Source organism: Eufriesea mexicana, unplaced genomic scaffold, assembly GCF_001483705.2.
Source record: "Eufriesea mexicana isolate 0111107269 unplaced genomic scaffold, ASM148370v2 scaffold8076, whole genome shotgun sequence".
NCBI lineage: Eukaryota > Metazoa > Arthropoda > Insecta > Hymenoptera > Apidae > Eufriesea > Eufriesea mexicana.
Window position 1 is genome coordinate 700,339 of NW_016915847.1, and position 17,420 is coordinate 717,758.

At 35.1% G+C, this 17,420-nt stretch overlaps 1 protein-coding gene across 1 annotated transcript in view; it reads left to right on the plus strand.

Moving 5' to 3' along the window:
• Rpn2 (Regulatory particle non-ATPase 2) overlaps positions 1-977 on the plus strand; it is a 182,328-nt gene extending 181,351 nt beyond the window's left edge. Inside the window, exon 16 of the mRNA XM_017907450.1 lies at positions 637-977. Coding sequence (XP_017762939.1) covers positions 637-707 — 71 coding nt within the window. The 3' untranslated portion in view covers positions 708-977. The remainder of the gene's footprint in view (positions 1-636) is intronic.
• Positions 978-17,420: the final 16,443 nt, after the last annotated feature.

Here is a 17,420-nt window from a genome sequence, read left to right on the forward strand (position 1 = left end):
CACTAAGAAAGATGAAACTTTTCATTAAGTATGCATTTCTGAGAAATTATTGTATATTCAAATAATAATCAAAACACTATATTTTACTACAGTAAAACAACATTATTTATTTCTTTGTACACTGCATTAAATTGTTACTTTTGAGTGTCTTTAGGTGCCCACAGTAGTCAAAGGGTTAATGATTAACTCATACAAGTTAAAATCATTTGTATTTAATTCAAAAAGGGAACAATGGAGTTTGTTTTATGAAAGTTTCTTCAGTGACAAATTTTGGTATGATAAAACAAGATTGGTTAATTGATTAATCCATTATCTATTTATTAAACAGGTTTCATAATGAATTGAAACAATGTACCATTTGTAAATTCATTATTTAATTCTTTCTGATAATAATCTTATAATAATTAACAATGATAATTGTTCTTAGTCCTGTTCATTATCAACTATCAATCTAAAGAAACATAACTTATCTGTGAAAACGAGGTAAATTACAATTCTCTTCTATACTTTTTTAAAAGTATTTCCATCTTGAAGAACAATTATGTAAAGTTAATTGTTCAATTTTTGCCACACGTGTTATATCTTCTTGCTTTACAAGGGTTATTACGTTTGGTCCAATTATCATCGTTATTCTAGCTTATGGTCCTCATCCCGAAGAGGAGCAAGAAGCAGAGCCACCAGAACCATTCGAATATAACGAGGATTAAGGTATTACAGAAGACCTTCCTGTGGCGCCATCTTTGCAGCGCTCGTCACTCATTCACTTATATTCACGATAGTTCGCTGTCAGTAGAAGTAACACTGTGAAAAATACTGTCGCCGTTTTCTTTACTACGCCAGTACGGCTATAGTAGTACTTCCTTTCATATTTTTTTATAGTTAATTTCTCGTCATCCAGCGATCGTTTCACGACTCGATAGCGTTTACCACCGAATCGCTGTTCCGTTCTATAAAAATTTAATAAATAGATAATTTGCTCTCATCATACTTGCACTTGTTATTTATTATAATCCTGATCTCTCTCTATATACATGTATGTATATTGAAGCCAAAGAATCGAAGAAAAAATTGTACAAACGTAACATCATTGAGAATGGTATGAAGTTTTGTTCAAAGGTTTTTGTTCATTCTCCTGTTAACTTTGTACTAAATTTTTGTGGTTTTTTTCAAGCAAATGTATCGGCAGTTCAAAGCAACCTTTTAAAGTGTATCGTTTTTTCCTTTGATTTTGGCAAGAAGAATATGGAATTGAAAGCTAGAGTATAGTTTCATGCGGATTATTTTTATGGTTATTTTTGGAACGTAAACAGCTTTAGGTATAAAAATTTTACGTTCACGAAAAATTGTAAATTTCTCTTTATTAGAAAAAAAGTTCACGGTTACAAACATTGAAGAAATAGTGTATTTTTTAATTAATATAGAAACAGTAGTATTTTAATACGTAACCTAACAATTTATTTCTTGGAACTTTAAACTATGAAAAACATTAAATATTGTGAAATTTATACCATTATTGTAGAATGAATTATGTACTAAAATATCCTATATTATTTTTTATATTTCATACTTGTGCAATAATAGTGTATAAAACTATCCTTCTTTCTCCATTTCTCTCCCTCTCTCTCTCTCTCTCCCTCTCTTTCCCAATATTAAAACGTCATAAATTAATAATCATGTTATTCCTTGTGTTAAAATATACCATATGCAAATACCGTGTGTTTCAAAATAATTTTCAAAATGGCTCAAACAAATACAATTTTGAGGTTATAATTTTGGTAATTTAGATATTACGACGACTAGTTCTAACCTTAAACGAAATCGCTATCAATGCTATTCGATTGGTGAGATTGGATGAAATCTGCGTGAAAGGCATACCTCCTATTCATCTACCTAACCCTTTATCGATATCGTTCGCTTTGACGAAATATTGGCGTGTCGCAGAGCGTTTGACGGATGCCTTCACCCGGAGCTTTCATCCATAACGATCAACTGGCGTATGGTCGGCAAACGAGCGAACATCTGGTTTGAATTCGTGATTCCATGTGAACTCGAAATAAAGGTTAGTACCTGGGAGAAAAGCGGCATGTTTTCGCGGGATAGAAGAGCTTGCTTCATTGTCAGTCAATAATGATGAGACACCCATCAAACGTGAAAGCAAAGTCTATAAACGGCACCATGAAACTTCGTTTATTGACGCGCGTGATACGCCTTCATAATTCGTTAACTGGGACGAAGTAAGGTTGATATAATAGAGAACAAGGGAAAACGTGACTTACACCTTTATCATATATCCTATTTTGTTGGAATTTTGTTATGACTATCTTAAGAAGATGATAAGACAGTTGTAGAGAATGTAGGTATACAGCAGAGTGAAAGTGAGAGAGAATATAGTTGTTTTGAAACTTGAATTATGTTGCTTGTACCGTGTTGTTTGTATTTAAATATATTAAAGGAGTGCAAAAATGTAAAGAAAATAGAAATTGTTATTTATGGAATGGGAACTGAAGTATCAGAAATATATAACTTATTCCTTTCTTAGTGAACAGTTATAAAGTTAGTTACATTATAATACTAAGTATTACAGATATTGAGAAATAGTATATCAATATTTGCAAAAATGGAGTTATATTATGTGAATTGTGTTGCTTATGTTCAAATAAACAACAAAAATATAGAAATGGCAAAAATGATACATAATCATTTTGTTTGAGAAAGTGAGAGATAGTAATTTACAAAGTGATAATAGAAGTAATACCATATACAACTTATTTCTTTCATCCTGGACATTTATTCACTATATTGGTGATATATTAATACCATATTATAATAAAAGTATGATCTCACTAATTACGAATAGGTACTAAAAAAGAATTATGCTATTATTAATCTTACAGATTCAACTGTACTGTCAATAATGAAAGTTTGATTGAAATTTTGTTTGTTTCTCCTTTCTTAAAATAATAATTGATAGCAAATATTTAAAATTATATATATATTCATTTTTTGTAACCATTAATATTTCTTTTTAAAACATATTTCCACTGAAAAGTCTTAAATTTTAGATACAAAATTACTCTCATTTACCAGCGTCTATTACTGTATGAAATAAATCATAGTTTGAATGAAAACACACTTTTATGGCTTATTCTATCATTTACTGCTGCAAAATTCACTTATTCTACATGTCAGGTATATATGAACTCACTTATTTTTCATCGCATGTCAATAAAAGTTGAATGCAATCATTGAATTCATTTCAGTTGTATCAAAATTTTCAGATATCGTATACAATTTTATTAAAAACAGGAAATAGAGCATCAATTTTTATATCAGCAAATATAAAAGACGAACTTTTTTATTTTAATAGTTTCTTTAATTATTGCTTAGAATTGAATAGATTAACTTTTGACATACAACATTAGTGTTGAAATAATGTGAATGTAATAATTAATTACTTTACAAAATTCCTGTTTCTAATACATCATTATGTTTCTATTTGTAATACATTTGCGAGAATTAAAGTAAATTAAATGAAAATTTACTTACAGCAGTTGATTTGTAATTTCACGATCGAAGAAATTTCTTAAAATTCAATTAACAGGTTAATAAACCAGATACCACTCGAGTCAATATTTGAAATAAATATTATGTAGTAATATAATTTTTTCTCCGATATAACAGAAAATTTCTACTTTTAAGAGAATATCAGTAATAAGTAGCTTTAAACAAATTTTACCACTTTTCAAGTGTAATCACGTAAACCAACCATTTGAAGAAAATTGGACGTGAAATGACTACTGCGCTGCGATTGGTTTCGTGCAACTACACACTGTTATCTTTCTCTATGTATGTAAACAGTACGTTATGAGCGGAGAATGTGAATAGACGTGTTTGAAGTGCGTGGGTAGCAAAATGCTTGCTTTATACGTAATTTTATGTTCGAAAGACTGTCTGAAGATTGCTTGTGTGTCTGAGAATGTTTTATCGTAAACTAAAGCTTTCATTCAATAGAAATTTTGCAGTTTAAAACGTGTAATAACTGTAATTTGTGAATAGAATTCCTCTATTGAAATGTGAATGCGAAGTAACCGCCATGATGGTAAATTTCGCGCGTTTTGTAGCATCGAAATGACGTATTTAAAGAAACCGTTCTCAAATAATAATCAACGAATGTGAAGAAAATAGCACACCGACATTTGGTAAGTGTTTAACGTCTTTTATAAGCGTATATTGCTTCTTTAATCCTTATATCATAGAAAGAGTGAATTGACATATTGCAGTGCCGTATAAATTTTCAATCGATTAAATATTATTCTATACTTTCCGATATAATTTTTTACGGTAAAATACATCGATAAATATAGCGGTATGAGAGTTTCGCGAGTTCTCAGTATGCAAAGGTAGAGTGTAATGATTAAGTGAAATACATCAAGTTTGAAATCAGCCCACCACTCAAACAAACACTTTACAGTACACGCTATCGATTATTAATTTCACGTGTGGTGCGTTGGCGCCAATTTCATGCATGCTACGCGTTTCAAATGAAACGCGCGAATTACCATTTGAAATTCGAATTTCCATAGGCGAAACAAGATTCAAAATTCATAGTTCCTACGTGTGCATGGTAGTGTTCACGCACGAAACAACTCATACCGTTATTATTCGCGAGTGTAGAGTTGAATTTGGAACGCGTTAGACTATTTGCGAACCTTTTCTATCTTATTTAACACCGTGGATCGAGCTTTTCGTCTCGCGTGAGAATACACCACGTGCTTAACAAAAACATCCGCCCTTCTTTAGTCGCGTGCATGGCGAAAATACAATCCCTTCCGCTGTGGGACCACGTGTATCGTTTTCGACGTTTCCTTCTTGAGAAAATTACAATGGCGCGAAGATTGATGGTTGATCAAAGACGAATTATTGAAGATTGTGGGTTTCATTACGTGAGAATTGTTTCTTGCCATGTTTCAACACTCTCTGAACAGAATTTTATTTCTAGATGAGAAAAGAATTCCACTTGATGACAGTTTTTTGTTTTAATTTGTTATATTAAAAGCACTATAATATTTCAAATAATTATATTAACTAATTATATTTCAATAAAAAAAGAACTATAATTAATTATATTCTTCTTTCCATGGGCTATTAAAATTCTGAGTATAGACATTTGAATATCGGGAAAAGGGAAAAATTGGGCTGCAATTATACAGATTCAGAGTTAAAAATTTTTCAATTACTGTTCTTCTTCATTATTCCATTGTGTGATACGTATTATTTGTTTTAAATTTTATATGATCCTTTCTATATGTGTATCTCATGCATTGAATTCTGCATTGAAATTTAATCAATGCAATTTTTCCCGTCTTTCCTGAAACAGTATAATTTTTCAATAGAAAATTTAATTAAATTAATTAAACACGTTTGACGAATATAATACAAATACGTGATCAAAGAAAGAACATTTTAAACTCCATAACTGTACGAAAAATACGTTCCTATAGATTTCACAAATTCTCGCAAAACTTTATCATTTTAATTAAACGGAATTGCGCGTGAATCCTAAAGCATCCATATTACCATTCTACCAACATCAAAAAAAAAAAAAAAATATAATCTTAAACCAGTCTAACCTCTAAATTTCCAATGACATTTATAGCGTCTCTAATAACGTTCACACGGTATTGCGGACAAACCTTAAAGTTTCGTTCGCGTTGCAGTCGTACCAACATTGGAACAGTATAAACCCAAATTCGAATGAACTCAAATTACTTTCAAATTACTTTCATCCTTCACGAGTGGTAAGCTCCTAAAGGAAGTCCCACGCTATCGGCCATCTTTTACAAGCGTGCCAACCCACCGAAAAAAAGGTTGGTCCGCGTGGTTGAGTCATTAAAACAAACGACATCCAATCGTGAACGATGAGCATCGGTGTCCGTAGCGTGGTTGGCAATTCATATTGTTCAGATCGCGTTTTAATCCCGCGCCGGGTTAATTGGAAACTCGTTGCTGGCCTCGGTTGGCAGGCCTGCGCGCGGCGTTCGCGCTCAGGAGCATACATATTTTAGCGGGTTTAATGAGTACACGCGGAGAATAAGAATTAATAGAGCGGAACGGGGCAACTTTTCTTGCCACTGAAAATTACAGCTGTTCGCGAGACTGCGCCACCCGCGTTACGACAGATAAATCTGTAAGGCCAGGGAATATATCCTCCAGGCTGTCGAGTATCCCTGTTTTCCATTTCGACGATGTAACGCGTTTTTCTAGCCAGCGATTTTATTTCTTCAATTAATCTCGCTCTTTTCAGGCGTTTCCTTGTTTATTACCTTTATGGAGATTAACACTTTCACTGTCATGTAATTTATGTATGGTACTCTCAGGGGACATGATAAAATTTCTATTGCCCTTAGGATATAATGATGAATTACCAAACATTATAGTAAAAAGAAAATGCTGCAAATTATTAATATCTTCTATTCGAAGTTCCCTATTTATTTATGTTGTTCAAATTTTCAAAAAATTGTTAGAATAAAAGAAATATAAATTTAAAAAATTAGTATCGCAGGACACTGGTGACCAAAATGGCTCCACTGGGGAGACAAGCATGGTTGCTGATGATCACTATGGCAATCAACGTGTTAAATGAATTAGAATGAGTCATAATAAAAAATACAAATTTTGCCAAAGAGGAAGGAAGAAAAATAGGATGAATAAAAGGGATTTATGGAGAGAAATTAATTAAAGCGTATATCCATGATGGAATTTTTATCATTTATGATATTATATGGGAAAAAATATTTTTCACGCAAAATTTATGAAATTTTATATGTTTCAAATATTATTTCTCATTGTAGAATCGTTTTATCTTTAAACCGTTCGGTTATGGTTATAAAGTCGAAAATAAATTGACATGCATATTGTTGATGGAATTTTTGTCATTTACGATATTATATTAAATTATTTTTCGTGCAAAATTTAAATTTTCTCGTGGTGTGAAATTTTATACGTTTCGAAAATTATTTTTCACCGTACAATCAATTCATTTTTAAACTTCGAAACTGTATTTATTATTATGGTTATGGAGTCGAATTGAATTAAAAATTGCAGCGAATTCCAATTTTATTATTTAAAGGGGAAGGAAAATTCTGGTTATGGAGAGTTAATGATGGGTCCAGGATTCAGTGCAATCAAGTTAGGACACTCGAATTACGTTCATTAAGCTTCGGAAAATTGTTGCCTCGTCGTTGAAGTCGCCCTTGGAACAAAGGGTCTCATAGGGAGACAATGGCGATCTTATAAGGGACTTTAAATTAAATCTCAGATAAGACGTTTAGATCAGGGATAAGACACTTTTATGACAAACGATATCGCAGTTGCAATCCTGCAACTTTCACGAGGACTCGATCATGCCTCTCGATCTATCAAAAGAAGTATGATTCGAAAATGTGGAGTAAAAATCTTGTCAAAATTATACAATTTGGATGATCAATCAAAGGAAATGAAATTTTCTTTCAATTTTCCAATTTTAAAAAATTTTTATCAATTTGTTATTTTTTTAATAAAATATATTGGAACAGAATTAATTCTATTTTCTCTCTGAGGGGTACAAATATATTTTCAATTTGTATGACAAATTTTGTTTATCAAATAATTGTTTTTGTTTGGTTTTTAAATTTTAAAAATGTCATTTTAAATGGGATATAACAAAAACGAAAATATTGATGGGACAAAGATTATTTTTATAATTCCATCGAAGAACAAGTCGAAAGAAATTGCATAAAAATTGCGATTTTATTTAAGTTCACTAATTAATCACTTAACAAGCAAAATCAGTATTATCGATTTTGCAAGAATTCTGTTTCGAGGCGTGTGTTTAAATAAATATTCGCACACAAGCCAACGTGAAATTCAAGAAATATGTCGAAGTCACCCACGCGAATAACGTTCCATTAACGCATTTCGTGCCACGGGAAAATGAAGAGAAATTTGAAAAGAGATTCGAAATTCTTCATTTCAACATAATCCTATCCTAAAAATTAGGAAACTAAAAATTAGGTAAAATTTTGAGTAATAAACTTCCAAATTTGTAGCAGAATTCTATTTATAAAATTTTAAACATCGTTCCAAATTCGGTATCTCTAAATAGCATAAATATTATAAATACTTTCCGCCATTTTGATTGATTTTCCGTTTCAAACTACCTAAAAATCCCTAAAATATATAAAGTGATCAAATACCCAATTTTTAACTCACAATTATCGAAGAAAAATGAAAACTAATTAATAGTTGAAGAAGAAAATTTGTTTTAGCGTAGACCATAACAGTGATCATGACTATCACATCTTAATTAACACAGTGTCGATAAAATCTTGGTTAAAAGTTCAGCAAGGAACGATTCTACGTGAAATAGTTGACTTTGGTATCCTTGAACTCCTTTACGGCAAAAGTTTTTAAAATAATGTCCCTGAAATGGCTCCTGTGTATTTCATAGAATTTAGAGGCACTTTTAGGAGCCAGCCTGCTACACGCATTTAGCTTCACGTTCGAGGCACACGAGGGAAGAAAGAACTTTATGTTTCGTGTTGCACGAAAAGCGCACGAAATGTCTATCAATGGTTTAATAAACAGGCTATTGGGAAACAAAGGCTACTTAATGCACTGGCAGCCATCTTGTAACTTCCTCGAATTTCGTTTCCTTAACTGTTACTACTCAGCATGTGTAGATTAGATCAGTTGCTTTTCCAGGATTTATGGGATTATTAATTTTATTCTTATTATCAGATGTTTCCTTGTGAGATTTTTATTACGTTTATTTTATTTTACGTAATTAAATGGAATTTTATTTTCATAAATATATCAACTGAAAATATTCATTTTAGTAGCTATATTTCATGTATTACCTTAGCTTGTGATACCTTTCGGATTATAAGTTTATGGAAATTGGTATAGTATGATGATAATGACTATAATGAGGAAATAAGGAATAAAAATATTTTTAATGATGAAAATTTTATTATCGAATTTTCGATAGTATTTCGATTTAAATTATAGGCGAATGAAATTTTTCTATGGGAAGTTTTAGTAACGTTACACACCATAAGCGACTATGGTTGTGTAATAGCTTTTACTTTCGGGAAGCAGTTATGTCAACGATACAACGTTACTGCACCGTGACTGGAAACTTCTAGCAGCCATTGTAGTTGCAATAAATTTTGCACTGTCTAACACACGTGTTGTTTCACGGCACTAATATAGTTTAATTGTACACACTGTCCAACTAATTATAGGGTGATATCGGTAAACGTTGTACGACAAACGTCCTAATAACTGAATATCGAGAACAATTTCGATGCTGTTACTGCGTCGCATATATGGTACAGTCTGTCACAAAAATATTTGGACGCTCTTAGCAGAATAATAATAAAAATGCATTTATTAGTAATGAATAATTTCTACATCCACTAAAGTATTTTCTATTAATTATTATGACAAAATTTTCCTCAAACCATAACTTTTTCATAGGGCCAAAAAAATTAAAAAGTTTATATACTCGTATAATACAGCATCAACCAATTTTTAATATTAACCAGTTTATATAATACTAACAAATAGTATTACCAAATATAATGTAATACAAATCTGAAGAACGTTAAAAATATAATATTTTCTTTAATTTTGCTTAAAATATAGATCAAAGTAGGACTGTAGTTAAATATTTTTACGACAGACTGTATTTGTATATTCCTAACCATTCTGCCCACATTTAGTTCATCGCACTTTCGTATTACGAAACCGTAGTAGCAATGCTGAAACGTGTATCTGTAAACGTGTATTCGCCAAGTCTCATTTCCATATTCTTCGTACTTCGATGCCGTCGATACAAATATAAATACCGACCAATCAGATAATTCCTATACACCTTCCGAGTATTTCGAATCGATGCACGTTTATTCTTCATGGAACTGCGCCGCTGAACATGCAGCCGAGATCCGTATCAGAAAATAGCTCCTAAATTACAATATTCATGCCTCTGACTGTTTTTCTCCTTTTCTTCTTCCTTCGTTTCCTTTTTCTTCTTTTCCTCGAAAATCCACGAATATTCATTTACCTTCACGACACCGAGTATTGTAACGTCTTAACGAATATACTGTGCAATTTTCAGCCTGATATGCTTGAAAAGAATACTTGACTGGCCTCGAGGTGCCGCCTGTCTTATTTATATAACGATGTCCGGGTATATGGCCACGATTTTAGGGGTCTTCCTGGCCATATATCCGGATAGACGGAATTTCAAGAATTTATCAACGATATTTGACACTGGTTCACTTAGTCGTACGTGTATCCACTGTGTGGGTGACACGTAGAAGTTGAACAATGTTGGGCTAGGTCATTTTGCCTATTATGTCGTTTGTATCAAAATCTATCATTTCGTCACTCATCTAACTTACGACGAATGCAAAGTTATTATAAATATACTCGCGTTTGGTGTCATCTTGATCCCACGAGTGTCAAGGATTCATCTAAACCTGTCTCGTAACAATATAGTAAAAAATGTGAGAAAATTATGTTTCCGTAAATCGAATACATCAAGCTGAGGGGCAGACTCATGGCGATGCTGAGGATCCACACGAAGATGATCTTCAGCGTGACGCGTCGTCTGGTCTTGTTCCGGCCGAACTTCATCGGATAGCGTAGACTGAGGTATCGGTCCACACTGATTGTGCATAGGTGCATGATGCTAGCCGTGCAGAATAGCACGTCCAGGCAGATCCAGACCAGGCAGTAGACCGACGGTAGAGGGAAGTATCCTGGAATAAAAACGAACGTTTCCGAGTTAGACTATCTCTCTATTAGGGGTGTTGTTGCATCCGAGAACTCGAAATTCGTTCCTCAATAAGCGAATTTTGAGATCATTTTCATTCAAGTTATTAGGTTTAAGTTGGGTACGAAGAAGGAGATACTGTAGACAAATTGGACTGACAATTTGTTAACTTATCTGAGAAGTTCTGGTCACGATTTCTAAACATTTTGTACGCTGTCAGATGTAAGAGGCAGGAATAGGTTAGCTTCCTCAATACCGTTCCTCTGAATAGATCATTTCGAAACCGTTTCCGGTCTTTAGCTCGTTTACTTTTATTATCACGGCTTATTTTGTCGACTCAGCCTGTAATTACTAGCCAACGACAAATTCGACGCGACGTTTGCCTCTACGCGCGATGTCATTAAGCGGATGGCGGGTTCCGCTGCATAAGATGGCCGCATTTAATTTTAACGATCGTCGAGATTACGCGGTTGTATATACGAAACATTCGCAACAAAGAAGATATCCATTTAGCGAGGCATCCTGAGTGAATCTCTAGGAAATTTCCATAGGGTAAGTGGAGGCAAGTGGGAGTGTCATTAATTTAAAAAATAATGACATAAATATAGCCTGTCGTTATAATTAACACAACCATAACTGGAATATGTCTGTGACTATGGGGTCTGTTGACTGTGATGAAATTTACTATATTCGAAACTCGACTATGCATTAATTTTGTTGACACCAAGTCTAGAACCATAGGAAGACACACTAGGGAATTGGAGATCTGTCATTTATCCAATGTTACCAGTAAAAAGACCAGTAAAATTACTAGTACTTGTACTGCCATCTATGGAGTCATTTCTATGTTCATAACCTCAAAAGTAGATTTTTAAAAATATAACCTATTAAATGACTACTTCTTCTGTCCACCATCTTCCCAACAACAGTTTCAATCTTCTCCCCATGAATATGGAGTTAGTATTAATATTTTGTCATTTGACATCAGTATTTCTCACATACTCGTCACTTCTACTCTTACCAAAGTTTTGAAAAATTATTCGACACTGATCATCACACAAAATGGTCCCAGAGTGCGGATGCTAAATCGCGTAACTCCGCAGCGCCATCTATGAAGTCACCAGCGTGCTTACGACCCTATCTCTATTACTCCATCAGCAGGGACATGCCTATGGGAGTATAAATAATCGAAACACCGTTCCTGCTGCTCGCTATTTTTGCAACAACGCTCAGTAAGTGCTTCGCGAAGATAAAACGACTTCAGAAACTGGTACGGGGGCGAAGTTAAGCGGGAAAGGCGGTTGGGGTGGCGGGGATGTCGAAAGGAGAAGCATCGGCGCGCCGAACGAGCCCGGAAATCCGATCCAGCGGAAACTCCCGCGAACATGGAACGAGAAATCACACGTGCCAGCGTCGCAGCGAGATTCCGATCAATCCTCAAGCGCGGCTCGCGCTTTTTGCGCCAGCCGTTTGCTGCGAAACCCGCAGCCCGTGGATTCTAACTTCCTAATTGCACGCCAAATATTTTGCCGAGTTCCCATGGCTGCTCTGCTCCCATGCTTGAATATCCTGGGTACGGATAAAATCCTGGCTGAAGTATTCCGGAGTTCGGTTCTGACGGAATGCGGACTGACGGGAATGCAGGCCTCGCGCGAAAAGTGATTTCAGCGTTAAGATAATGAGGAAGTTCTGGCGCCTCGGAGGTTCGCGCTTGAGCCGCAGCGCGGCGCTGCAGTCGCGCGTTTACTTTCGGAACGGAGTCCTCCATGTTGGTCGTATTAATATACATAAACGTATATTTATCAAGTAAAATTTGATTACTCGTTATTATACTGGAAAATGATAATATTAAACGATAAATATCTAGCATGTAGATATGCATTGTGTAGTTTTGCGCGGTATTGTGCATTTTATGTGTGCATAAATATTTATACTGGGTGCCCGGGAAATTCCCAATTGTGATATCGTGATATTATCTCCTACCTGAAAATTATTCGTTTTTCGTGGGATTGCAGAATATTTTTAAGAATAATTTAAGAATATTTGGAAAATTTTGGAATTGTGGTCTTTCTCTACTTGTATATTATCGTAATGTATATATGTACATGAATATATGTAGTGTACCTCAAAACTTTATCTTTGTTTGTTTTCATTCTTTAATATTAGTTTCTCATTTCTCGTATACTAGTTACTGGATGGTAAAGAGTGGTATCATTGCATTTTATGAGTGCATGAATATTTATACAGGGTGTCTAAGAAATTCCCGAATTGCGAGATTATTTCCAACCTAAAAATTGTTCGTTTTTCGTGGGAGAATAATTTAGGAATGTTTGGGAAATTTAGGAAAATTTTGGAATTGAAGTTTTTCTCTATTTGTATATTATTATAATGTATATATGTATGTGCACATATTCTACCTCAAAATCTTATCTACGTTTGTTTTCATTCTTCAATATCAGTTTCTCATTCTTCATATACTACTTATTAGATGGCAAACAAGGTATAATGATATTTATTTAAAAATTGCACAAATTTATAAAATTAGCCTAATAGTCTCACAATCAGCCATATCTCGCGATGTATCAGTCGAATTATACAATTATTTTGCGAGTTTTCTGAAAACGTTAGCATGTAGGGACTTTTCAACGTGTTCTGCAGGAACTAGCTTATGAACATTGCGATAACTTCGCATTACTCGAGTCTATAATTCCCAAGAGCAATCGCCTTGAAAGACGTAATACCTTTGCTCACGCCATTACAGTGACGTATAACGTGCCAATTTTATGTTTCATAGGCGTTTTCGTGTCACGATAAAACAAATATACCAAAATTAGATTAAGCTCGTGACCAGATGTACTTTTATACGTTTTTATCGGCTGGTCAGGTTAATTTTAAACATATCCCTGACTGGTTGTCGATATTTCAACGTGAAACGGTTTTACGGTAGTCAATAGAAAATAAATTACGTGGAAGTGTGTATGACATGGACCAATTAAGAAGCATTGAGCTTGACTGCAACGTGTTACAGGGTATTCATTTCAAAATTATTCGGCGCGCAAAGTTTCATTTAATCAGGTTCTCTGGTAAAATTGAATAATTCAAAAGAATTTTAACCTGTTCCAAAATTTTCCAAAATTTCGAGACCAAAGCATCCAATTGATGCTTCCTTTCCTACGTTTGAAATAAATTCCCTATTTCTTTGGAGTTAATCGAATGACACTTTGTTTCATCCAGGACGTCTCATCACCTGACCCTGAAGAATCCACTTTCACTATAGTATAAGGGTCCAAATCGTGTCATAAATCATACTAACCACGAGTAATACGGAACACGTGACAAACTTAACTCGACATCCAAGCAAGGAACAAAATAACCTTGAAAATTAGCCTAAACTTGGCATTCGTAAAGCGACGAAAGCAAAATTACAGCAATCTCTGTGGCCGTGTTAGGACACGTAAAATCGGACGCATTATTTCACGCGAGAAATTTTAATTTCGCCCAGGTCGCGGGGAACGAAATTTAATTTCTCCAACCCCGTAGCCAGGTCCTTGGGGAATCGTTTAAACTCGTTTAACGCGCCGCGAAATAGTTTCATTTTGTCACGTCTATCTTTTTCGCGACTAGCGACGGAGGCGCCAGCGGGAATCTAAATTGAAAAAGACCTGTCGCCGTTAGCTCTCGTCCGGATTCAGTTATTCCTCGTGATCCCGCAACCGTGGAAAAGTTTCGTGAACCAGTCCCTGCTTCGTCAGCTTTCGAATAGGATCGAACGCGATCGTTTAGCTCTCCTCGCAGTCCTGGACTTTCGCCTTTGGTTCCCGAGTTTCGTTTCAGCTGTGCCGGAGTTACGGATTCCTTTGGAAGCCAGTTGCTTCGCTTTCCTGGCCATGGAAGTTTGGTACAGGGGGATTTTAAAGCTGACAAACGACGTTCCAGGTTGCTAGCCTGCAGATTTGAGGATAACTCATTGAATGATGTAAATAATATTGTCATTTGTCATTCGTTTGAACGAGTGTAGAGTAGTGAGCATCCCTGTAAGGACACTTTTGATTGGCGAATATGAGGAATAGAATATGTTGGTTTATTCTGATATATATTTATTATGAGCTATAAGAGACTCGGGAGTAAAGTACAAACTGAAAGACTAGGCTAGTAAGTAAACTATGATCACGAAATTAGCATTCGTACATCGATTTTTCTTCAAACTTCGTAAAGGATTGCATTAATGGATTAACCCTCTATGGGCCCCTGTAACTTTCAAGTTACGTGCTAATGCATGGGTATTTTATTATACACTGCATTCAACGTTATCGTCTTGATCACTCCAGTTCGCAATTTTTCTTTCGATTTATTTATAATTATTTTTACAATACCTCCCGTGGTTCCATTTTTAAAAGTTCTAATTCTTTTTCATTCACCGGTTATTCGATCATGATAGGTTAGGTCCTCTATGGCCTCCTATGACCTTTTTTCCACAAGATGGCGTGGAAAATTGCACATTATCTAGGTTCTCCAGCAATTCTAGAATGATCAATGGATAATAGATCAATTATCGCTAGAGGTATTGATAATTGACAATACAGTACTGAGTACAGCCATCTACACAGTACTGTAGCCGTTGGAATAGTTTGTTCACTGATGATTTAAATTCCTCAGTAATTCAGAGATATTGACGATTGATAATACAGCACAGAGGACAGTCATAAACACAGTACTATAGTCGTTGCATCTATTCACTGACGGTTTAAATTCTGTTGCAGTTCTAGAATGACAAAAGAAAAATCAATTATCACTCGAGATAGTAAGCTTTGACAATGCAGTACAGAGTACAGCAATTAACACAGTACTGTAGCTGTTGTGTTAATCTGTTCACTGATGATTTAAAGACAGCCTTTGCACCCTCGTTTAAACCTTGCACTCTCTGCCTTTATTCATACTTATGCTCGTTTTCACAACCACGCATTTCTCATAGCCTAGCTCTCAATGAGGTACATACCCTAAACACTCAGGTGCCTTTTGTTCTTCACTTGCATGCGATGCAGTCATAAATATCTCCATCATCCAATCCTTGAACATAATCACTTGTCTTCTACGTGCACTCCAGACGTCACTCTAAACATTCAGTCTAAACCCTAGGTTGCTGTTTATTGTCCATCATCAGCTAAGTACGCCTAAGTGTCCTCTTGCATCCACTCTCAAACCCTAGCACTCCTACGTGTCTATCTAGTTGGATAACTGTGAGATGACAGAAGAACATCGGATGAGGGTACAGCATAGTCTGATGGTGGGAAATTATGAACCTAATGTGACTTAATATAACCTCCTTTTTGAGGATAGTCTCTGTTGTATCCTTAAGAGAATTAGGTGATCATCGACTGGTCTCCTGGTCTAAAAGTCCAGACTTCTTTTCGAGGGAAGTGCACTAGTCTAGAAGCTACCGTTCCCTTTTCGGTTAATTAGAGAGACCATGAGCAGTGCTAGTTTATATATCCTATGGTTCGGGTTAGGATTGTTTCTGTCTAGACTAGTTTAAGAGCAGTGGCACAAATGTAGAAGCAGTAGATGGGGCAAGTGAACTCTGTACTTCTTAAGTTGATTAAGAAGACCAGGAACAGTCTCAATTTAGGGAACTCCGCCTGCAGTCTCTTAGCTTAGGGATGTCTCTGCCTAAGCTACTCTGAGAGAAATGATCCTAGCGTAGAATCACTAGCAAATGAAGCGGATGTACCGTGCACTTACCAATTAAATAAATCAATTAATTAACTAAGGCGACTATCAGGAGATCTGGCTTAGGAAGCTCGCAGTGTCTAGACTCAGTGAAGAGAACTGACACTAGTGTGGGAGTGAACGGTAGACTTTCCAAGTTAATTAAACAGACCATCAGTTAGCCTGATTTAATCAACTTGTCTCGCAGGCTTCTGCAACAGGAATTATTCTCTTTATAATTCCGTAACCTGGATCACTTGCCTATATTTCACGTGGATAATGTTACACTAATGCTAGTGAACAAAATAACATTCACCTTTTAAGTAGATTAGGGAGATCAACTGCAGTCTCAATTTAGAGAACTCGGATTATGCGAATTTCAAGCCGAGGATTCTTCGCGTGGTCTCTTTTCTTTCAGAGAAGTATCACCTCTCCAATGTGGAATTAAAGAATGGAGCAGGTGACCTGTGGCACCACTTAAGTGGATTAAACATGTAGACTGTTTGGTAGAATGATAGATGTGGGAACGAAGGACTGTTGGGGATTTCAAAGGAAGATAAGGATTTGCACATGATCACGTGAACAGGGCACGAGAGGATAAAGGAGTACGTAGTTTAAGGAATGCATGCCCAAATTAATTAGAAATCCAAAAGTGTGAAATTCTGAAAGTGGGGAGAGTCTAGAGTCTTCAGAAGTGTGCACTGTGCAAGTGTGCTTGATCAAATCGTTATTATTTTTGCGTTTATTTTTATAAACTTGTCACTCATCCAGAAAATATCTACAGGGTACCTATTATTCTCATAAAACGAAGGAGAAAATTTTCCATAAGTTTGAAAGGAGTTGAGACAGGAATTAGATTGGATTAGGTAGCCTCAAAGACAGAACTAGATTGGGA